Source organism: Lagenorhynchus albirostris, chromosome 5 (assembly GCF_949774975.1).
Source record: "Lagenorhynchus albirostris chromosome 5, mLagAlb1.1, whole genome shotgun sequence".
In the NCBI taxonomy this organism is placed as follows: domain Eukaryota; kingdom Metazoa; phylum Chordata; class Mammalia; order Artiodactyla; family Delphinidae; genus Lagenorhynchus; species Lagenorhynchus albirostris.
The window spans coordinates 133,249,923-133,274,029 of record NC_083099.1 but is presented as its reverse complement, the minus strand read 5'-3'; the positions used below and the strand labels follow the sequence as shown (position 1 = coordinate 133,274,029).

Genomic DNA, 24,107 nt, shown 5'->3' with positions numbered 1-24,107 from the left:
TTCGCCCTCAGGATCTGGGGGCTGAAAGAGAAATGCCTCCTGTCCTACCTGTCGTTACTGGGGTTCCTGAGGGAACAGCTAGCATTTCCTGATCACCTTACAGCTGAGCCAGCTCCAGCACTTTGTACCGTATGACTTGGCCCCAGTACTGTCAGCCTTCAGCTCCCTCATCTACATATGCCTGCTTGCAGGGCTGATGTGATGATGAAGTAAGATAAGGCAGGGAGACCTCATTCATAGTCAACACCATCATTTTAATGCTCGAAGCCCCCTAGGACAAGAAAGAGAAAAAAATTCTTTTCTTATTCTCCACAGCTATAAGCCTCCTGTCCACCAGGGGACGCCTTCTAAAAGAAACCATCACCAGTTCTCCCACCAGGAATCTTGTTTCCTCAACTTTTTCTTTTACTTCTTCACCTGCCCCTCCCCCTAATATGGTAGGACCTATTTTTTGGCAATAATTTGAAAGGTAGCTCTACTTGATCCTTGCCCACAGGCTGCTGGGGAATCTGGTCGACTGTTTTTTTACCACTAGAAATTCTGCAGTTTTCATCTAAGTTGGGGGTCAGCAAGCTTTTCCTGCAAGGGTAAATGTTTTAGGCGTTATGAACCATACTTTATTTACAAAATCAAGAGGCAGGCCAAATCTAGTCTATTGCCTGTAGGCTACTGGACAGCCCATGAGCTAAGAATGGCTTTTACATTTTAAAATAATTGATTAAAGAAAGAGAAATATGTGACATACGAAAGTTAATTTCAGATTGCAGTTCCCACAAATAAAGTTTTATTGAAACACAGCCGTGTTCATTCATTACCTATTAGCTGTGGCTGCTTTTGAGCTCCAGGGTCAGAGGTGAGTAGTTGTGGCAGACCTATCTGACCTACGATGCCTAAAATATTATCTTTCCCTTAAAAAGAAAACAAACTTTGCCAATCCCTTCTCTAAACAAATTATGTTAGTGATTAAAGTCTACCACCAGTGAACGTGGAGTGACTGAACTCACACTTGCCATTGTGAATATTAGTATAATTCTTTTATGGATAGATAGGGATCTTCTGTTTACCCATCTGTAAAACGATAATAACAGCACCATCTCACGAAGTTGTCGTGAGCATTAAATGACTTAATACATGAAAAGCAGCCAGAACAGTGCCTGGCATTATAAGTGCTCAATAAATGTGAACTCTAGTTCTGTTAGCATATAGACATGAATTTAAATAAATACAGAAAACCAAGACTTCTTCCCTCCGTATTTATTTTGAAATGTGCTGTAAACAGTTTGAAATGTCCATTTAAGAACTTTCTGGCTTCCTCAGTATTGGATGACAGGACAAGTTCTCCTTCATAGAAGGTACGAGTGAAACAGAACTGGAGGGGCCTTCTCAACCCTTCCCTCTTCAGAAAGTGTGATCATATCAAGATGCATCTGGTTTTCAGTAGAACTGGCTCATGTTTCTTGGGAGTGAAGTGTCCAAACCACTGTTCATCCATATTTCCTGGATGATTTGCTCCCTGCGCTCAATCCTTTCTGCCAGCTCTGCAGCCTCTATGGAACTGTAGACAGGATATGTAGTCCTACGAAACCCCGACAGTTCCCCCGGAAAATCGGAGTCGGAGGAGTCCTCCTCCCCCTCCTCATCCTGGCTGTCCTCCTCGGCTTTGTCGCTTCCTGGCACCAGGTGCTCCCTCGCCAGCTGCAGCTCCCGGAAGTCCTTGGTGCAGGACACTCTGATGACCAAGGCACACAGTGTGAGCGCAAGACCGATGCAAACACTGGACACGAACAGCAGGGCAGCTCTTTCAGGGTGGGCTGTAAGGGAAAGAGAACACGTCAGGACGCAGGGGAGCTGTCAGTCTTCACCAGGCCAAAGTCCCACAGAAGCAGATACATGCAGTCCTGGACAGCATCTCTGAGACCATCCACACCTAACTGATCATATACCCCCACCAATTAAAAAGAAAAAAAAAGGTTTGGAGCATATATAGTCAACATATGTATGTTTATGAGAGGACACATAGCAAAGGACCTGAGAAGCTGGGCCCTCCTGAGTTCAAATGCAGATCTGTCACTCCCTAGTAGTGTGACTTTCGGCGAATTACATCACCTCTCTGTTCCTCAGTTCCTTCACCTGCAAAATGGAGCCAGAAGCCCCTTTCTGTCAGAGTTAATTCCTGTGAAGCTCTCAGAACACTCAATGACACATAACAAGTGTTCAATAAACTGTTAGCTATTATTAATAGTAGTAAATTTTGAAAAATTAATTTACATGTAAAGTATATATATGAATGTAAGTACTAATATAGTAAATGTTACAAAGCTTAATTTTAGATTAAAAAATAAATATAAATAAAAGTTCTGGTAGTGAAAGTTCAACCTCCAAATAACTGTACAATAGAAATAGAAAGAATGCTAATTTGTACTATGTACCTTGGTCTAAATCTTTACATATGTTTAATCCTTACATTAACCCTGCTTGGAAAGGACTATGACTTTTCAGCTGTGTACCCCCTGAGGTGTTAGCACTCCCATTTTGGGAAGTAATGATCCAGCTAACTTCCTAATATAGGTCAGGAGTTGACAGATTTTTCTGACCCTTCTGTCAAAAGGTCAGATAGTACATATTTTAAGGCTTTGTGGGCCGTACAGTCTGTGTTGCAGCTACTCAACTGTGCTGTTGTAACACGAAAGATGATACAGGTGTGGCTGTGTTCTAATAAAACTTTATTTACAAAATCAGCCCGTGGGCCGTATTTGTGGATCACTGATACGGAGACTCAAGCCGAGGTCTAGGCGAGCCACTGTCTGAGCTCAGCTGGCCTCTTTAGCTGCAGCCAGGACAGGAACCCAGCTCCTGAGCTGCAAGCAGCTTGTGAGATGTGCACTGGCCGTTTGCTCCTACGTCTCGACGGAACCAGCCTCCGCCAGGCACGTGGCCTCCTCGTTCACTAGACTCGAATATAATGATGACTGTTGTCTTCACTGCCTCGGTCCCTCCCCAGAGGTGCAGACTGGAGGTTCAGAACTTGACAGTTGTTAAGTTTCATGTACAGTCAAGGGATCTAGCTGCTGTGATCTGACAGGAGAGATCTAAGGGGGACACGTTATCTCCTTGAAACATGCAACTTCCCTATTCGGCTTCCTTCACTTGCAGCTCAATTCACTGGACCCAAATGTCCTTTGTTGCCGTCGCCCCTACGAGCACCATCTCATCACTCTCTCTAAGACACAGAAGTCTGAATGCAAAACTGATTTTGGCCAGGGGAGGGGCAGTGAGCTGTGTCTGTAGTGCTATTAATAACAATATATTTTTCCTAAGGGTCAAGGTATTTTGAAGATTTGGTCAGATAGAGACACACATCCTTTGTGCTGTGTTCATTTCTGGGAGTTGTGGTAGAACAGGGATTGGAAGACTGGCATTTGGGACGCAATCATTGAACTGTAAACCACAAAATGCTGCTAAGACCCGAGGCCCTGATCTGATGGGGCAAATCGTTTCTCCTCCCCTTGCACATCAAAGCCTCTGCTGGGAGTGGACTCATCACTCCCAGCTTCACTCTCACCTCCCTTTCCTTTGAAACCTCCTTTCCTCTCCCCGCTGCCTCCGGCCCCCCCCTTCCCAAGCCTCCTGGCCACTGTCCTCTCCAGTCCTTCCTGTCCTCATGGACTCGGATACGGGCTTTCTGTGCAGTCACAAGTCATCTCCTCTTCCTCCTGGGAAAGCGTAAGCCTTGAGCCCACTGACAGCCACGCCTGTAGCCATCACCTCCTGCAGTGCCTGGAAGGAGCGCTGCCGATGGGCGAATGGAGTCCCATCCACTTGTAACCTTTTCCAGCCATCCCGGTTCAGGACAGGGCCAGCTCCAGGCAGAAAGATCCCATGCTGGTCAGGCTTCTGGGAGACCACGATCACCCACAGCCCCCTTCTCTCCTTGCCCACGAGACCATCATTCCCAGTGGTGGTCTCATGAGTGAATCAGGTACTCAGGCCAGGATCAAGGAGGATTTAAGGTCTGGCTCTGCCCCAGACAGGTGGGTAACTGTGGGCTAGTTACTGTCCCCCACTCCTTTCCCATCTCTACTTCTTTTTATTTTATTTATTTATTTATTTTGCGGTACGCGGGCCTCTCACTGTTGTGCCTCTCCCGTCGCGGAGCACAGGCTCCGGACGCGCAGGCTCAGCGGCCATGGCTCACGGGCCCAGCCGCTCCGCGGCATGTGGGATCTTCCCGGACCTGGGCGCGAACCCGCGTCCCCTGCATCGGCAGGCGGACTCCCAGCCACTGCGCCACCAGGGAAGCCCCGCTACTTCTTTTTAAAGACTCCAGGTGGACAGAATTAAACTCACCATAATCCTCAGGATATGACACATTCTGTTTATCGGTCAATACGCGGCCTTCCTTTATGTTTATTTATTTAATTAATTACTTTAAATTCTGTGCCCGCGCTGTGAATAAGCCCTCCACGTGGGAGTTAGAGACTTGACAATAACCATGTCTAACCTGTGGGTTCCCCTCCCCCCAGCCTCCTCCCATCAAGGTAACTACCACCTGAATTCCATGCTCGTTACTCCCCCACTTGCCTTTTTACATAGCTTATCGCACCTCTATGTATTCCTAAAAGCTTTATGAAAAAGGTGTAACGTTACAGCGTTGGGGGTTTGGCTTGAACTTGACAGTATATTGCTGCATGTTATTCCGCTATCTTGACTACACTGTGGTTTATTCACTCGCTCTCCTGCTGATGGGCATCTGGGGGGCTGCCAGGTTTCTATATGTGGGCCTTGTAGCTGTGACCATTCCTGTACATGTCCCTGGTGAATATCTGCAAGTGTCGGTCTCGGCTACTGACCTAGGAGGGCAACCGGATGAGCTGTAAGGCATGTGAATTGGGGAAATACTGCCAACGTGGTTTCCAAATCCTCATCTTCTCCAGCACTGAGTATGGACAGGCTTCTAACATTTTTCCAATCATATGAGTATAAAATTGCATCTCACTATGGCTTGACTTGTATTTCCCTGATCCCCAGTTATGTACACATCTCTTCAGATACTTACCTATCCGTCATCTCAAAATGCTGTCTCAGGTCATGTGCCCACTTTTTAAATGGGGTTGTGTGTGCTTTTCTTCTTACACATAAAATATATCTGTATCTATGTATAGTTTCTATATATTCTTGATATTGATCGTTAGACGGTATATACATTGTGAATATCTCTGGGTAAGTGGCTTGTATTTTCCTTTCATTAAGGTGTCTTTTGATCTAGTGAATTTATCTGAAAAACAGGAGTGATAACACTTCTCTTCTCCATCCTCCCCACCCCCAGCTGGTCTCCTCTCTCCTCTCTTGCCCCTCTCATCCATCTTCCCCACCGTGGCCACTGTAATCTTTTTAAAAATGCACATCAGCTCACATCACTCCCCTACTTAAAACCTATAAACGGTCCCCCTCCTCCCGTAAGGTAAAAATCAAACCCAGACCACTGCCTACGAAGCTTGCTAGGACCTGGTCCATGGAACTACCCTCCCCAAGTTCAACTCCAAAGACTCATCCCTCTGCTTTCTGCTTTCCCACCCACTGGCCTCTCTCCATCCCTCGAAGGGGCCAGACGGCTTCGCACCTTGGCGCTTTTGCACGTGCTGTTCCTTCTGTCTGGAATGTTCTTTCTCCCCTCTTCATCTAGCCCTCCGTGACCCCACCCCCAGTCTGGACCAGGTCTCCCCTGTCATTAGGTCTCATAGCCTCTGGAATGGCACTAAGTTGCTGAGTGTGTTTTGTCCTCCCCCCCGCCCTTCGCCCGCCATAGAATGCAAGCTCCGTGCAGACTGGGACTGAACAACCTTGTTTTTCACCAAATCCCCAGTGCCTGGCCCGAAGCAGGGGTGACACAGCTATCTGCTGGGTGCTTGAAGGGAGGGGTCGTGGGTCTACGGCACGAGGCTTGGTGCCCTGTGGGTTGGGGGCTCCATAACGTTAGTTGCCTTTCTTCCTCTCTCCCTCTGCTCCCGGGGAGGGAGGGCGTGGATTCTATTGCCAGGAGCACTTCTCACTCATCAGACCCTACGTGCCTCTTGGCTCCGGTGTACCTCCTGCCAAGTGATCACTCTTCAGGCCATGTTTACACCAAGTCTGCTAATATCCAATAATCAAAGATGGAGAATATGGCAACTCTTGAAAAGCCCGCTGGAAATAAGGCTTCCTAGTCCCCTGAACCAACTAGTCTGGAGTCAGAGAATCACCAGATCTTAGTTAAATGGAGCCCTGGTGGTGAACTGGCTCAACTCTTCCTGTCACAGCCACTTAATGTGTCCATAGCCACTGCTTGGCTGGGACCCCAAGCTCGGGGCCAGGGTTCTCTCCAAAGCCCCAGGCTTTAAACTAAGGGGATACCGTCTGTTTTCTAAAATCAACTTTAGGCTTTTGTGACCCCTTTTCCTATTATACTGAATGCGTCCTGTTAAAATAAAGGCATTAGTCTCCTTGTCAAACAGAATCTTCACACTGTGCTATTGTCGGTCTTATTCTCATTTTAGCCTTAGTTCATCACAGGCTCAAGCGAATGGCTTTAATTTCATCAGCAGTAGCAAGCCCTCGGGAATCTCACCATGGTGGCCCGTGGCCTTTAAGGCCCCTTGACCCTTAGATCCCTGGTCTGGAGCCAACACAAGCTCCAGCTCAAACTTATTTGTGTCCAAATAAGACACCGAGAGGCTGGGGCGAGGGTTCCACCCCTTGGGGCCCTGCTACCGACGGGTGAAAACACAAAGAGTATTGGGCCTGGTCTGACAGCACTTAGGGATGTGATAATAACTTTCTGTCATGGAACCAAAGATTAGAGGCCGTGGGAACACTTCAGAATCCACACCTATGTGACAAGGCGGCGCTGATTTCCCATCGTCCTCCCTGACAGGGGATCGTGTAACTTCAACTCTGGAATGTGTTATGATACTTTCTATTTCAATGGGGGTTTGCCTGATAGCCTGGAGTTCCTTTCATATGAAACAATGACGCCCTCCCAACTCAGGAGAAGCACTGCTTTCTCACCCATGGCCCCAGTTACCCCATGCACCCCGCAAGTCCACAGTGAGCGCTTCCAGAGGCCGAAGACACACACAGGCCCAAGCCCAAGGCCGGGGCTGAAATATTGGGCCACGAGGGCACCCAGTAAAACACTAACTAGGTGGAATGGAGGACATCAAGCTCTGACCCAGGCTGTCTAAATAAGTCTCCTTCAGAACCACCTGCAGAGGTACAATGGCTGAGCCAGCGAACTGCCTTCTGCAAGCCTCCAACACACACACACACACACACACACACACACACACACACACACACACACACACTCACACACACAGGCGCACACACACACACACAGACAGACACACACACACACACACACTCACACACACGGGCACCTCTTTCCATTTCCCGGATATCAAAAATTCTCTATGAGTTTCTTCAGACACATGATCAAAATTCTAGAATGAATTCAAGGAGTAGGTCTCTATTACTGAGAGGAGGGTAAATTCTAACACTCCTAAGAAAATGTCTCACAGATCATTTAAATGGCCCAAAGCAGAATCATTCACCAGGGACCCTTGGATATCCTTGTGTCCGTTCCACCAGCCTCTCTGTCTCAGCATCCCAGGACAGGCCCCTTGATTCTGGGTCCTGGTCTGCTGGTCCTTCATGTGAACTTGGCTGCACTAATGCAGCAAAGCTACCTACAGCCTGACCTGGGAAACGTCCTTCTGGATTTGCTCAATCTACTGTCTGTTTAGCTGATTTTGCCAGAATCTTCCCAGCTCACTCTTGGTGGCTCCTGTCGGGGTCCCTCCTGTAGGAGGGTCTCCTCCCTTTGGTGGGTGCCCAGGGACCCCAGTCCAGCCTTCAGATCCTGTCCCTGCAACAAGGGTAAGGATGCTACTGAGGGTTGGCTGGGGCACCGCCTTCTAACGACGATGAGGGTGACGCTCTCACGTGTGACGCTCGTGTTGAAACAGCTCAGCCTGACGTCCTGCCCTTCGCCGCAGTGTGCTGGCCTGCCTCGTGAGGAGGACGAGGTGGGCTGGGGACCTCCAGAGTGACCACCCAGAGGGCGACATGCCCAGGAAATTCACCAGCAAGTGCAGATGTCCCTGTTTCCCTACGACTTGGTGAGCCTGTGATTTGACAAATGAACTCCTATAGCAACTAACACCTGACACCACACGTTCAGAGCCTCTTTCTCTCTGTCATGAAATTGCGGCCTAAACATCCCTCTATAAAACCAAGTAACAACCCACCAAGTCCTTACATTCCTTAAAAATTTAATACCTACAAACAGCAAATACAGGGAGATGATTAGGCGCAGGACAGCTCATGACACCAAAGGAGGACTCTTCATATGGTCACTTATTAACTACTTAGTGTGCACCTACTCTGTGCCAACTCTGTCCCAGGCAGTAGGATGTGACAACGACTAAGGTGACAAACATCTGGACTTGAAATAGTTAATGTCTAGTGGAGAGATGGGTGTTTAACAGATAAATCTCTCCAACGACGTCTGGGAGCGATGAGTGTGTAAAAGGTTAGACAGGGATGGAGGCAGTCTAACTTAGATCACTCGAGGTCATGCGGTTTCCATCCTTCAAAATTCTGAAAGGCATGCATCTCTCTTGGAGAAGCTGGAGGGCAGGTTTTATATCTGCTGAGTCTGAATCCTGCCCTGTTGCCGGCCACTTGGTGTCCTCAGGCACCTGGCTCAACTCCTCTGAGCCTCAGCTTCCCTGTGTGCAGAACAGGGGATAAGAGTCCCTCTCTCAAGGTCACTACTATGGACTGTATTGTGTCCCCCTCAGATTTATGTGTTGAATGAATAGGACTATATTTAGAGATAGAACCTATAAGGAGGTAATTACAGTTCAATGGGGTCATACGGGTGGGGCCCTGATCCAACAGGATTAGTGTCCTTATAAGGAGAGACACCAAGGGGGACCTAAAATATGACATAAATGAACATATCTATGAAACAGCAACAGACTCATAGGCATAGAGAACAGACTTGTAGTTGCCAAGGGTGAGGGAGGGTGGGGGAGGGATGGACTGGGAGTTTAGGATTAGCAGATGCAAACTATTATATATAGAATGGATAAACAACAAGGTCCTACTGTATAGCACAGGGAACTATACTCAGTAGCCTGTGATAAACCATAATGGAAAATAATATGAAAAAGTATGTATATATATGTAGAACTAAATCACTTTGCTGTACAGCAGAAATTATCACAACATTGTAAATCAACTATAATTCAATTTAACAAAAAAAGAGAGACACCTAGAGCTCTCTCTCTCTCTCTCTCTCTCTCTTTCCCTCCCTGCTGTGTGAAGACATAGGGGGAAGGCAGTTGTTTACAAGCCGTGAAGAGAGCCCTCACCAGAAACCAAGCCTGCCAGCTCCTTGATCATGGCCTTCCAGCCTGGAAGAAAATACCGGGCCCATGGTATCTTGTTATGGTTGCCTGAGCTGACCAAGACAGTTGTTGAGAGGAACTGACAGGGTCCAGAATGGCCGCATCACATAAGCAGCCTCCTAGTTGCTCCTCTGAGTGAAGGATTTTCATGATGTCTTTCCTCCAAGGGGCTCTCCGGGGACTTTGAAAATATGTGATATTTTCAACAATAAAAATCCTTACATCTCTTAACTATGACAATTGTCTGGAACAGCAAGAAACAGAAATGGAAGGGTGGTTAGAAAAGAGAAGATTCTCAACAACCAAACAACCACCACACAGGGAGGATGTTGGTAAGGAGGTCCCGTTCTATCTCCTGTGTTGAGGTGTTTCCTTAAGCCTTTATTTTCTTCTGAGGAAGGCTTACTCCAAACAGCCCCAGCTCTGGCAGGCCTTGAGTAAGTAATGCCGTCATGCATTGTATTACCATGTATTTTACAAAAGTCTTCTGAGGTTCTGGCTCTCTGAACAGAGTCAGGCAGGCATTGTCGAAACTTGCAGAGTTGACATTCCAAAATACGGTCTCTCCAGAGGTGAGCAGTGAGGCTGGTGAGGAAAGGTAGCATGCACCTGAGCAATTGGGGCTCTGCTCATTAAGGAGGGCTGAGTCTGACTGATCCTGAAGGGGAAGATTATCAAGGGAAACCTTGGAACCGTGAGAAGTAACGCTGGTGACTCAGAAAGGGGCTCTCCTTTCACAGAGCATGACCTGTTTTGTTCACCAAGTCATCTTTCAGCCCAATTTTCTCCCAGCCAAGGGTGGAATTCAATAATCCTATGCCCTTCCCAAATTTTACAGCTGGAAAATGCATTCCTCAGCTTCCTACTTTGCGAAGTGGAAAATTCCCATGGAGCCCAACTGCTACATAGTGTGACTTTAGCCTTTGCTACTTCCCTGTGTGGTTCTCTCGTGGGTTGCCAGTGGCAAGCATACCTAAATTCAGGCCTCTGTGTTTCTGGATTGTAGAAGATTGCAGTTGCTGTGTCAAACTTAAAGTCCTTTTTCTTTAGCCAACCAAGTGTTGTAATTAAACAGAGCATTTGTGAGTAAGAATTCAGTAAATCCGTTATTAATTCACTGACCTACCTCGAAGGTAAGCAAATGCTGCCAGGGAGTGGCTGACAATAGCTCCATCTTTCCTCAGAACTCTTGGTTTCCTTGGGTCAAAGTTTATACCTGTTTCGTAAAAAATGCAAGATCGATTAATCACAACTGTTCACAGTATGCATTTTTTCCTAATCCAGGACTGCCATAATACATAAAAAGTCATAGAGATCCAATAAGTGGGCCTCTGACAAAATTAGGGAAGACTAAGCCAGGAAGAGCATTTAGTAAGCAGTCTCTGAAAATATTAAGTGATAAAAGGGATTCAGAAATTCTAAAATGTGTTGGTTCCAACTTCACTCATCTACTCTACCGCAGAAGGGAACACATTTATTTTCCCATTTTAAGGCAATGGCACTCATCATGCCTCTGGGAGATTTAATTATGTCCCACTTAACCACAGAGCTGCTGTCTGCTCTGTTCACCACAGATAAGAAGGCCTGGAATTATGGAGGGAGGTTGTGTTGGGCTACTTTTTTGGAAATGAAGCAGAATACAGGGCAGCTCTGGCTTCGGATGCCTGGTTAAGTTGCTGTGATGCAGCTTAGGGAGCCCCTGATGGGGTAGCCTAAGGGCCCTGGGGACCCCTGGGAAGGTCAGACACGGCTCTCAGGCCTCCACTCCAGGGGGACCAGGATATCCATGGGATCTGGGTGGGAGCCCTCTTAGAAGGCTGGGTGGGAGCCCTCTTAGAAGGCCCTCTTAGAGGGGCTGGGAGAGGCTGGGAGAAGCAGAGCCTGGTGGAGAGCTGGAGGGCTGGAACTAGAAGAACATAGGATACTAACAATAGTTATCTCTAAGCTTTGAGACTGAGGGTGAGTTCTATTTCTTGGTGCTTTCCTGTGTGCTCCATAACAAGCACACTTTAGTTTTATTCTTAGGGGGAAAAATTTCATAAATGTAATCAGAGTAACACAAGACCAATTCTCAACCTGCAAAGTGCAATATCTTATATAGATTGTCTTGGGGGGGGGCTCTGTAATTTCTATCAAGAGCCCCAAGGGTCTGGGTCTGAACTCCATTCTAGATTTGATAAGAAGACCAAAACGTTCATCCCCTTATTTGCAAAAGGCCGGTGAAAACCTCAGGAAGAAGGGCACCTGTGGATAGAGGCACACAGGTCCAGCCTGGGTGTGGCCCACCCAGGCTCCCTATGGCAGAGGTCCCTGTGCCCCGGGCCACAGACTGGTATCAGTCTGTGGCCTGTTAGGAACTGGACCGCACAGCAGGTGGTGGGCGGAGGTGAGCAAGCGAAGCTTCATCTGTATTTACAGCTGCTCCCCATCGTCTGCATTACCGCCTGAGCTCCGCCTCCTGTCAGCATTAGGGTGAGTTGTACACTTACTGTATTATATATCACAATGTAATAATAATAGAAATAAAGTGCACAATAAATGCAATGCGCTTTGATCATCCCGAAACCATCCCTCCCCACCCCACAAGCCCCGGTCTGTGGAAAAATTGTCTTCCACGATATTGGTCCCAGCTGCCAAAAAAAGGTTGGGGACCGCTGCCCTATGTGATCCTCTTTCCAACAAGCTTGTCGGATAATCCAGGAACCCCAGATTTATTTCGGAGCAGATCTCTTTTCAAGGTGACTTTTCTTTTAGGAAATAAGAGAGGGAATGGAAGGGGGATTTATCCTACTTATAATTTAAAGCACAAAATGTTGGCCATCGTTTGCAACCATCTGCCACAGCACTGCCATCCTCAGAGCTGGCAGCTCACACACCTTCCATCCTAACCAGCGTGCACCCACCTGCAGTCACATGGGGCTGTTCACCTTCACTTAAAGAGAAATGCCGCGAGTAAGCCATAAACCTTACCATAGTCACCGTCTTTCTGTTGCACAGAAGGTTTTAGATTAGCAACGGATGGATCGATCGCTGTGAGTATATTCTTGGGAACTAAAAACCAAAAAGAAATATTTTAAATACTTTGTACACATAATACAACTTTAAAATGCAATGTAGATAAGACAAAAAGAGATCAAGTTTCAAATCAGTACATAAATCACTCTGCTTGTCCAATACACTCACATACAAACACCAACGGTACCCATGTGATCATCAAATGTCCCAGAAAGGTTAAACTTTAGGCCTATCTTGCAGTATTTAAAAAAAAACAACATAGAGAACAAATAAACAAGATATGGCATATCTATCCAATTGAATGATATTTAGCAATAACAAGGAATGAAGTATAATCATCTTTCGGTATCCTTGGGGGATTGGTTCCAGGACCCATCTTGGATACCAAAATCCACAGACACTCAAGTCCCTAATACACATAGCATATGATTTGCATGTAACCTATGCACATCCTCCCGTGTACTTTAAATCATCTCTAGATTCCTTACAATACCTAATATACTGTAAATGTTATGTAAATAGTTGTAAATACAGTGTAAATGCTATGTAAATAGTTGTCAGTGTGCAGGAAATTCAAGTTGTGCTTTTTACAACATTCTGGAATTTTTTTCCGAATATTTTCAGTCTGTGGTTGGTTGAATCCACAGATGTGCAACCCCCAGATACAGAAGACCGACTGCACTGACACTTGCTACGACACGGATGAACTTCAAAAACATTATGCTCAGTGAAAGAAGCCAGACACAGAAGACCACATATGGTATGATTCCATTCCTATGAAATCTCCAGAAAAAGAGACAGAAAGTAAATTCGTGGTTGCCGAGGACAGGAGTGGGGATGGGGACTGACCGCAAATGGGCGTGAGAGAACTTTGGGGATCTTGGAAATATTTTAAAATTGGAGTGTGGTGAAGGCTGCACGGCTCTGTAAATCTACCAGAAATCACTGGATCATTTTTACTTACAACGGGTGAATTTTAAGGTATGTAAATCACACCTCAATAACGCTGTTCACTCTGAACATCAACTTCCCTGAGACACAGTGAAACAAAATGAATGGGACCAACTCAAAACTCATCACCGACCTCTCCCGGCTGCGATTCCACTTTCTGTTCACTCTCTTTAACTCACTCCTTCCTTAATAACCCTGAGAGAATTCGAAGTCTCTGTGCTAGAATGCAGCTCTCAGTATTATAAGAAAGGATGACAGAAGGATGAAGAGAGAGGGCCGTGAAATAGACTCCCTTGGAAGATGGTTAAAGATTCTTCCAAACTGACCTTAAGAATAAACCATCCATATCTCAAGACCCCCCAGGCAAAGCGGACAAGACGGTAGCAGGAGCTGAGCAGGGGGGCAAAGCAAGAATTCTGAAGAGCCGGTGCACTGCAGCCAGCTGGGAGGAGGGAGAGGAAACCAAATGTTTTCGCTACAGAAAATTATTTTTGTTTGTTCTTCGGCTCAGCTGGTATCTGGGAGAAGTGGCAACAGGAAATAGAAGTGAAGCCAATACAAACAGGGCAAGTTCAACTGCACTGATTTTTTGGAAAAGAGCTGGTAAGCCATCTTCAGCAGCAAGAAAACCTCATTTCCTTTCTCAAAGTGCTTAACAAAAGTCTTTTGGGGATGTCCCAGGATCAACAACCAGAGGACGTTCCTAAATTGTGAATTTTCCACGTGCAGGAGGCCCTGGCGCCTTTGTGACCGTCAGTAGCAAGGGTCACTTTCCAGGGCGGCACAGTGATGGGGACAGAGGCGGCGTAAGCTGTCCACCCCTCCCCCCGGGAATGCTCCTTGGCCGACCAAGGGGCAGGCACACTGCTGATCCTGGGACGCCGGCGGTGCCCCAGACAGCTGGGCTGTGCTGCCCCGGATGCTTTCTGATGAACAACCTCTCCATCACTTCTGCGCCCTGATTCCTCGGCAGGAGTTAAGTCCTCTCTGCAGGAGTGGTGTTTCTTTCCCACGTCTGCCTCTTGGCTTGTAGTGGAGATACAGCCGCAGGAGGGCTGGGCTCCCTACAAATGCCAGAGGCTTTCCAGCGCGAGGAGGAATTGCTTGGGAGGAATGAGCTTTGCAGAATAAAACATTAAATCGCCTCTGTATGCCGTAGGCTCACGTCAGGGAACTTGCTGACTTACTATGTGAAAATGGCTCTCGTACTGGGAGAATCTTTTAGGATCTTTAAGGTAACAACAGGTGTCAACACACCTGTCAAGATTCTCGCATCTCCTGTTTCAAACTGATTCTGAATGAGGACAGGGGCTGCGTGTCATTTACTACCACCCCTAAACCCGTCCCTCTCCACTTGAGGTCCTTTTGTGAAAATGCCAGCAAACCCCTTTTCGTGGAGCTCCCACCACGTGCCGAACCCTGTGCTCAGCGTTTAAACAGTGCCTCTTGTGCAGTCCTCTTAGTGACCCCATGAAGATGCGTGTCATTCCCATTCCAGCAGAAGGGAAAACTGAGGCTCAGAGATGAACCATTCACCTAGCAAAGGGCGAAGCTTCAACTCCTGGTCTCACTCACATATGCCCTTACTCTTTTCTGTGATGCTGGGACGTTCAGCCTTTGGGAACCCGATACAGGATTGTTTTAAAGGATTATAAAGATGGCAAAGCAATTCCCACTCAGATAGTCCCCCTCAAGCCTCTTAGGTGGAACCAGGGATGATGATTCTAATGGGCTCCAGTGGTTCGCTAAATTTAGGCAGGCCCCCTTCCTGAATTTTTTTTTCCTGAGTAAATCTGTGTCAAGCCTGGATCCGGGTAGACTTTAAGAAAGAAGCCCCCACAGGTTGAAATTAGAGCCCCACATAATTTTTCACATCAGAGACAAAAGAGATCTCTGCTTACCCTCTCAATAGGTACCCAGATTGCATGAGCACCTCTGAATCCTGTCATTCCCCCCACCCCGCCTGTCCCAAACCTGCAGCACCTATTCCTCCTGTCCCCAATCCTAGCACCTACAGAAGGGGGTACCCCAAATTCTGGTACCACCATCCCTCTTGTCCCCAGATCCATCCATTCCTTTTACACACAACCCTGGTACTGAAACAGAGCAGGACCTTACGGTCTTTCTCCCCTATGTCCTCTGCCTGCCTTTTGCCTGTGGAAAAACTTTAGCCAAAGAATAAGTTTAATCAGAGAAGTGAGAAAATGCAGAAAGAAAGGAAAACAGTCAAAGGAGACCAAATAATAATAGTTTAGTCGTAAAGCATAGTCAAGGACCATTAGTTCCTTCTCAAGGGCTATAGATGATATTCTGAGCCATATCCTGTGAGCTGTCTTATAGATACTGAAACCCCCGCCAGGCAAGGGAGGTTAACTACGTGTTGACCAGACTGTAGCCATGACGTAAGGTGTCACAATTCCAAGAATTGGCCTCAAGGAAATGGGAACACACCGACCCTGGAACTGAAGATTAACTGTACTTAAAACAATCAAGATGACGCTGGTCAGACCACCGATGACCAATTTCAAGATGACCGTCAGAGCTGACTGTGCTGTTTCTGCACGTAGCCCCTCCCTCAGCCTATAAAAGCTCTTGCCCACTGGATGTCAGTGGGGGGAGTCGGCCTTCGGACAGGCATCCCCTCCCTCCCACCCCGCGTAGGTTGCCGGCATCCAAAAGAAAGCACACTTCCCTTTCCACCAACCTGGCCTCTTTATTGGCTTTTAAGCAGCGAACAGCTGGACCCCACTTTCGGCTACAGTACCACCATCCCTCCCGCCCCCAAATCCTGGCACCCATCTCCTGGGAGGAGCTGCAGGCCCCCGGCTGAGGTCCATGTGTTTCCTGTCCCTCTCAGGAACTGTCAGGGCGGGGATGCTGACTGTCAGGGCGGGGATGCTGGCTGTCAGGGCGGGGATGCTGGCTGTGCCTCTGTCTTGGTGACCCTCAAGGACCAGTGGCCGTGGACCCAGGGAGAAGCCCTCCCCGTCGGGGTGAGGGGAGAGCAGGCCGTTCTCCAGGTCTGCCTCCTCCTAATAGGAGGAAAGTCTGAAACCTATCCTGTCCAAGAGATGTGGCTAATAATAAAACCTGGATAAAAATTGAGAGCGAGGACCTCGTCTAGCCATGCATTAAAGAAGGGAGCTCCAGCGATGCATCTCCCAGCCCAATCAAAGACTGATTGCTCCGCTCTCCGATGCACCGCCTACAGTTGAAAAGGCAAAAGGCCCACAGCCTGAATCATTCCCCCGAGGGTACACCAAGACGCTGAAATTCTCCATGTAGCCTAGAGCAATGAGGGAGGGGAAGGCAGGATTAAAGGAAGCTATAAAATAGGGAGGGGTGTTCCTATCAAAATGCAAATTACTTATGTCCCCGGAGAACACCCTCCAAGGGCTCCCTGCTGCCCTTAGGTACAAGCCAATCCTTAGTCGCCCATCCCCCAAGGTCCCTCGGTCCTGCTCCTGTGCTCACTTCCCAGCCTTTGCCTGCCCGTCACCTTGCTGACTCCTTACACGCCTGGTCTCACTTGCCTCAGACGCCACTCCCCTGGGAAGCCCTCCTGGTCCCCCAAGTCACCAGAGCCTGGAATCACCACATTCCATCCTATAGCTCATGAGGGCAGGGACCACATTGCTCACAGCACTGAGGCAACCTCTCCCCAACCCAAGGGGCGGGGTATTTCCTGGGTGGGCGCAGCCAGATTGCTGGGCAGAATAGCGAAGCCCGGTTGGACACTGAGGTCAGAAGCCAGGTAGTGGAACAGATGTCTATAGGGGTGGATCTTTCATGAGCCTCTTAGGTAAGAGCATCCTGATTTGAGTAGGGGGTTGGCTGGGCTCCTCTCTAGCAGCCATGTTTATAATCACATCACATGGTCTCTGGCCAAGGCAGATCAAAGGAGGGGGCTACTGGACCCCAGTCCAGCCAATTAAATAGGTCTCTGTTAGAAATTTGGAATTAAGTTGCCAGATTGCCAGTCTTCATGTTGTTCGAACATAAAAATCTAACAGAAGAATCACTCGGGCTGTGGGGATAGCTGTATGGCATCCAGCCCAGGGTCAGAGGGCTGTCTGCAGAGGGGAGAGAGAGAGAGAGAGAGAGAGACAGAGACAGAGAGAGACAGAGACAGGGAGGGAGAGACAGAGAGCGAGAGACAGAGAGAGACAGAGAGACAGAGAGAGAGAGAGGGAGAGAGGGAGGGAGAGAGAGACAGAGAGAGGGAGGGAGGAGAGAGACAGACAGACAGAGAGAGACAGAGAGAGAGAGAGAGAGAGAGAGGGAGGGAGAGAGAGACAGAGAGCGAGAGACAGAGAGAGACAGAGAGAGACAGAGAGAGAGAGAGAGGGAGAGAGGGAGGGAGGAGAGGGAGGGAGAGAGAGAGAGAGAGGGGCGGAGGTGAGGGACGGCTGCCATCGCCCCTGAAGTCTCCAGCTGGGCCCACCCTGAGGCCTTGCTTTCAGGCCCTGGCTTCTGGAGACGGCCTTCTAGCCTCAGGGAACCTCCCCAACCTCAACCCCCTTTCGGCTTAAACCAGCTCAACTTGGTTTCTTCATTCATATCCAGAGAGTCCCAAGTAAGACAGATTCTCTTAGAAATTAATTCCCGACATCCTCTGTTTTTGTATCAACTCCCACATCAGTAGAACTCATGTTTTTAAAATGTAAAACTTTTCATGCCCATTTGGTAATCTACAAAATATGCAGACATTGCAAATCATGTTTTCATGATTCAGGTTTCACAGTGAAGGGCCGTCTGTCGGGGGGAGAAATAATTTTAAATGTCAACCACTTAAAAAAGAAAAAAAACGTCAACCACTCAGAAGGTGGTTAGAAGTTGCCTTAGAAGGTGTCTGCTTGGACAGTCGGGGCTGGGCTGGGAACATTAAGTGGCCTCAGGCTGAGGGTCACCACCTCCCTTTGGGATAACTCCTGGGGAACGACGCTGACAACAGGGGGCCACTGTCCACGGTCCCACGTCCGAAACCAAGATGCAAAGCCCCCTCTCTGACCTCGGCTTCCCACCCTCAAGCGGACTCACTTGGATGCCTCCCTCTGCCATCCTTCGACCTCGTCCAGAACCTTCCCCGTTGCCCAGTGCGGCTGGAGCAGCCCCCTGCTCCGTGCCGGCCCTCAAGCAGCTGGCCCTGAGGGAGGGACCCACCACCGGGCAGACCAGGGTCCCCCAGAACGCTGACCGCTAACCCCCTGGGCTCTCAACACACCCAGCTCCGTCACCACTGCCCTTTCCGAAGTCAGCCTGCCCCCATGGCCCTTACTTCAGACCTTCTCCCATCTCCTCAAACCCCTTTCTCCTCCCCCAAGTCCTCACAGCGAACCACCTCAGCTCGCACTTATCTTGAGAAGGTTGGGAAGACAAGGGCCACGCGGTTGGAACCCCAAGCCCTCCCTCCATCCATTCCCAGAGCCTCTGCCCCACCCCGTTGGGACAAGGGACAAATCTTTCCCGCCCTTGTCACCTTCTCTGGACCCCAATCTTGCCCAAATAGGCCAGGTCTCTCCAGCGTCTCGAATGTCTTCCTACTTTCCCAAACCTCTCAATCCACCCAGTTTTGACCACGTCCTCTAGCGCCATTCGGGTCCGAGTCATTGCCTGCCGCTGTCTGACTGGTCTCTGCTTCCATCCCGCTCTAGCCCACCCTCCACCCTACAGCCGGAGTGGTCCTCTAAGGGTCTAATCATCACCAAATGACTCCCTTACTTAAAACTCTCCAGTGGCACCTCCTCCCAGGACCCTGTGGGATCTGGTCCCGGCCCCTCCCGTGCCACCTCATCCACCTTCCACCTCACCCACTGCCCTCGTCTCCCCCACTCAGCACCTGCCAGCTCACGCCTGCCCACCCCTCAGAGGACGGGGCAAATTCGCCCCAGAGGAAAGTTCTCTTTGGAAAACTTCTCCGTTCCCCCATCTCCCACCCGCTAAAAGGGCCCCTCCACTGTTATCTTTCCACACGGCATCCTGTCCTTCTCAGAAGCATCAGTTATCACGGTGGGTAACGACACATTTCTCTGGTTATTTGTTTAATGCCCATCTCTCTCCCCCAGCTGATAATTCCATGAGGACACGGACAACGTCTTTTCTTTTTTAACTACAACACGCCCACAGTGTGCTGAACGAGTGAATGAGGGAGAGGAAGCTTGGACTGGAACACGTGACCCCTAGGCTCTGAAAGTCCACCTTCTCTTCGCGAAGAGCAGCCTCAGCTGGGAACTGCTCTGGCCTCGCCTGTGAAGGCGCACCAGGAAATCCCCTTATTTGCAGGTTAATGTCCTGCCCTTCCCTCAACGCTCAGCTGGAGAGGCCTGGAGTCACTAGAACTTCAGAGTGATCTGTCTGGTATCTTGGGGAAACTCAGCCAGAATGGGCTCCATGCTACCCAGAGCTGCTTTACACGGGAGCCAGCATACAGACTGGAAGCAAATAAAACCACGCTTCCTGGAATGTGAGTGTGGGTGCCGTTACTCTGGGAATACAATCCTGTAGTCACTGCACTGTGACTATTACAGCTTTGCTTTTGCAGAGGACAACGGTTTGAGCTCGGGATAGAAAAGGCCGGGGATGTCACGAAATATTATTGGGCCATAAAAAGGAATGAAGTACTGACACGTACTCCAAATAGATGAACCTTGACAACATATACTAGGTAAAGAAATCAGCCACAAAGAACCACGTATTGTCCGATTCCATTTATGTGAAATGTCCGGAAGAGGCAAATCAGTAAAGACAGAGAGTGGTGGTTGCTTTGGGTGGGACTGGAGGGTGAGGGGTGGGTCGGGAAGTGACTGCTGAAGGGTCCAGGCCTTCTTTGGGGGAGTGACGAGAATGTTCTTAAATGAATTATGGTGGGAGTCGCACAATTCTGTGACTCTACTAAGATCACTGATTTGTATGATTAATGGGTGAATTGTATAGTTTGTGATTTATAGTTCAATAAAGCTCTTACCAAAAAAAAAAAAAAGACAGGCTAGGGGTATCTGGCAGGGGGAAAGGGGTTTCCATGAGCAAAAGTATGGGGTTCTTCAGTTATGATGTTCTTTGCTTTCCCTTTGCTTCTATACTTATTTCAAAAAAAACAAAAACAAAAAACACCTCTAAAAACCAGTTCACATGTCAGGATTACAAACCAGAAATCCACGGCACCCTCTGAGGGTAATTAACACCTGATTTTTAAAGGCGGCTTTATAAAATTAGAATCAAATGAATGAGCAATTTCATTTTATTATTTGAAGACACTAGGAAAGCAAAGTGATGCTGTTATGTAACATATTTAATGGCTGTGGGGTAAGCATTTGATCTGTTGGTTTAACCCCGGGGGTACGTCGATAAAACGGCTGTCGGCAGCACAGAGAATTAGTCATTTTACAGCCTAAAGGCTGGGATGGAAGATTAGCTGGGAGTCCAGCAATACTGAGTGAATTTGTGTGACGTACCCATACATTTCAGAGCCTCCGAAGAACCCAGCTTGAAATCATTCTTCTCAGTGACATCCATTTTATCCCATTTGCTTGTTCTTTTCCTGCCCACCCCGCTTGCTGCCAATCTGATTGCTAAAAGCACTTTTAAAACAAACGTGGACCAGAGACAATTCGATCGCTTATCTGAGGCGAATGTCATAAACAAGGCTAAGGGATAGGAGGAGAGGCTCGCCAGTATCTGGGATGACAGCACAGTTTCAGGGTAGAGTGAATGCAATGGTTTGTTACCGGAAAACTCCTGTTCACATGCTCACCACCTCCCCAAGAGGCAGGGTCTCCAAGCAGCTTGTGGAGGGTGGATTCTTACCACATGCGTAGGCTACGGTGAGGTATTTCTTCACTCCCGGAAGACAGGGGCTTCCGAAATGGTGATTGTTGACGAGAATTTTGCATCTCTGCTTCCCATAACACCTCCTGGATAATACTTGCAAAGCCGAGTAAGACAAGCAATCTGAGAGGCAAAAAAAAATCAAGAACTTCATGTTGGTTGGATTCCACGTATGGCCACCATGTCGCTACTGTTATTTTCTGTAAATAAGGATACTGAGCTGGATCTCACATCTCACGGAGATCGTTTCTCTGATTATTTTCTGTCTCATCAAAGCACCCCGCATGGGCTAGGTATCAATACTACACAGGCAGGCCTGGAAGGGCTTACTTTAATCAGACTGCTCGAACGCTCTGCTGTCACTGGTCGGAAATCCTTATGTATTTTTGAACAAGGGGCCCTGTATTTGTATCTTGCACTGGGCACTGCCCCTGTCTCCCCAGTCAGGTAACGGGCCTCGCATATAGAAGAGGCAAAGCACGCAGAACACTGAATAAAGATTCGTATTTCTTTTGTGAGCGTTACCTCTCTGAAATATTTTAGTTACTGGTTAATTCTGAGAATCCTTCTCCCTGTGTGAGCATAAGCTCCATGAGGACGGGGACTATTTCTATCTTGTTCCTTATCTAATTCCCACAGCCTGGTCCACTGTGGAAATCCAGTAATAACGAATGAATGAATGAACAAAAGGATAGATGGATGAATAAACACAAGGATGTGGTTTTCAGCACCCTGGCACGATGCCATCACAATTAGTAAATATTAATTGAACACGTACGGAGGACAAGGCACTGGGCTAGGTACCGTCTGAAAAACAAGTCAGAAGAAGCCTGCCTTGCATTCGCAGGATGTCGGATGGGGCTGGAGAGACAAAACCCACATTAACCTGACGGCTAATAATGTGAAACATGGAGTGAGTGTCAGCAGTGATTGGTCCAGACAAGAGGTGATGGGGTTGGAGGCAGGAGAAGTTGCCGGGGACCGGAGTGGTCAAGACAGGCTTTATGGAGCAGAGGGGCTTGGTCATGGGAGAAGCAGCATGAATTGGACAGAGGCAGGCAAAGAGAGAAAGGTAGAAACACCAAGGCAAGTGGGCCAGAAGCACTTCGTGGGAGTCTAAGGGCTCAGCGTGAGCTGGAATAGCGGGCGTGGGCAAGGAAGATGCAGTAGATGAGCCGGAAAAGCAAAATGGAGCAGGAGCAAGCTACCTCTGAACGCTGAGCTGAAGATTTCGAACTTTATTCTGCAAGCAACAGGGAGCCTAAAAAAATGCCTTGATGCTACTTCCTCTGGGGACAGTGTATGGGATGCCCTGGGAGAGAAAAGGAACCAAAGGCAGGGAGACTAGTTTGGAAGCAATTTTAATAATACACGTTGGGAGGAGTTAAGGGTTTGAAGAGAAGGGAATGGAGAAGAAGAGAATTCTAGACACCTCGCGAAGTTCAGCTCACTATAACAGCTAACATTCTGCCAGGCTCTGCTCTCAGCACTTGTATGTGAACTGATACAATGTTTCAACAACCCCATGAGATAGGTTGTTTATTATAATATCTTATATTTTAGAGAGACTATATATAGGATAGGATATATTATTATGTATCATAAGTTGCTTATATAATCTATAATAGGTTAGTTGATATCTAATAGGTTGTTTATATTACATATGTTTATATATATATATATATATATAGAGAGAGAGAGAGAGAGTGTGTGGGTGTATATATATATAAAATATCAATTTTGTGAATGGGCACACAGATGTGTGAGAGGTTACGGAACCGCATACAGCTAAAGAATGAGGACAGCAGGGTCTGGACATGAACACCGGGGAAAGGCCCCCAAGTCTGCAGGTTTAACCTTTTAACCTCTGAGCTCCACTCTTCAGGTCTCCAGTGGGGGGGGGGGGTGAGGGCCCCACTGAGGATGAGTCAGACCTTCAGCCTGGGGACAGAGGAGATGGCGGTGCCGCTGCCGTGGACAGGGGAGATCAGTAGCAGTAGGCAGTTTGGAGGACGAGATGGCAAATTCATTAAAATAAAACAAAACAAAATAAAAAACTATTCTGCCTTTCAAAGGGGAAGGACCATTCAAGAAAGTTTTCAGATCCAGAGATGCCCGTGGGATGTGCATGCCCGCAGAGCCCGAGGGCTGATGCTATGAAGCTGGTCTCAGGGAGAGCACAGGGGCTCCCAGTCACAGGACTTTTCTTTTCTTGGCTACACCACGTAGCTTGCAGGATCTTAGTTCCCCGACCAGGGACTGAACCCGGGCCGTGGCAGTGAAAGCGTGGAGTCCTAACCACTGGAGCGCCAGGGAAGTCCCCTCACAGGACTTTTCTTGTGCTGTCTGTTCATGTCTTATAGATGACAAACTCCTCTACCCTGTAAAAACAAAACCCCTGCAGTCCAATCCCGGAAACTGTCTCCAGCCGTATCGCCTTCCTTCACAGTCAGGATTCTGCAAAGGCCCTCCATGCCGGCCACCTCCGCTGTGTCCCCCTCCACCCACGTCGCAGCCATTCCTCAATGTGCCTCTGCCCTCCACACACCCTGACAAGGGTCCCTTCCCTCAGATCACAGGGACCTACTACTGTCCTAGCAGAGAGATGTGGCGGCCCTAATCCTCGCCCATCTCCGGAACTCTGGGTGCCTGAACACACTTGCTGGAGGCTTCCTCCCTGACCTTGGCTGCCTGGTGCCCTTCCCCCCCATCTGTCTGACTGCTCCATCCCAGAGACCCCTGCAGGCCTGCTCGCCCCACAGGAGGTCCTTCCTCAGCCTGGGCTCTCTCCTTGCACCTGCACACGCCATCTGGGCCCACGTCCACCTGGACCATCGGAAAACTGAGGACCCGACCGCTTCCAGC

At 48.4% G+C, this 24,107-nt stretch overlaps 1 protein-coding gene across 2 annotated transcripts in view; it reads right to left on the bottom strand.

Annotated features, from left to right (window-relative positions):
- Positions 1–1,239: 1,239 nt before the first annotated feature.
- EVA1C (eva-1 homolog C) overlaps positions 1,240–24,107 on the bottom strand; it is an 83,599-nt gene continuing 60,731 nt past the window's right edge. For both annotated transcript variants that reach the window (XM_060150836.1, XM_060150837.1), the window contains 4 exons: positions 21,222–21,365; positions 12,423–12,503; positions 10,579–10,668; positions 1,240–1,811 (listed from right to left, as the gene is read on the bottom strand). In XM_060150836.1, the coding sequence (XP_060006819.1) occupies positions 1,435–1,811; positions 10,579–10,668; positions 12,423–12,503; positions 21,222–21,365 (692 nt within the window). In that variant the 3' untranslated portion in view covers positions 1,240–1,434. The remainder of the gene's footprint in view (positions 1,812–10,578; positions 10,669–12,422; positions 12,504–21,221; positions 21,366–24,107) is intronic.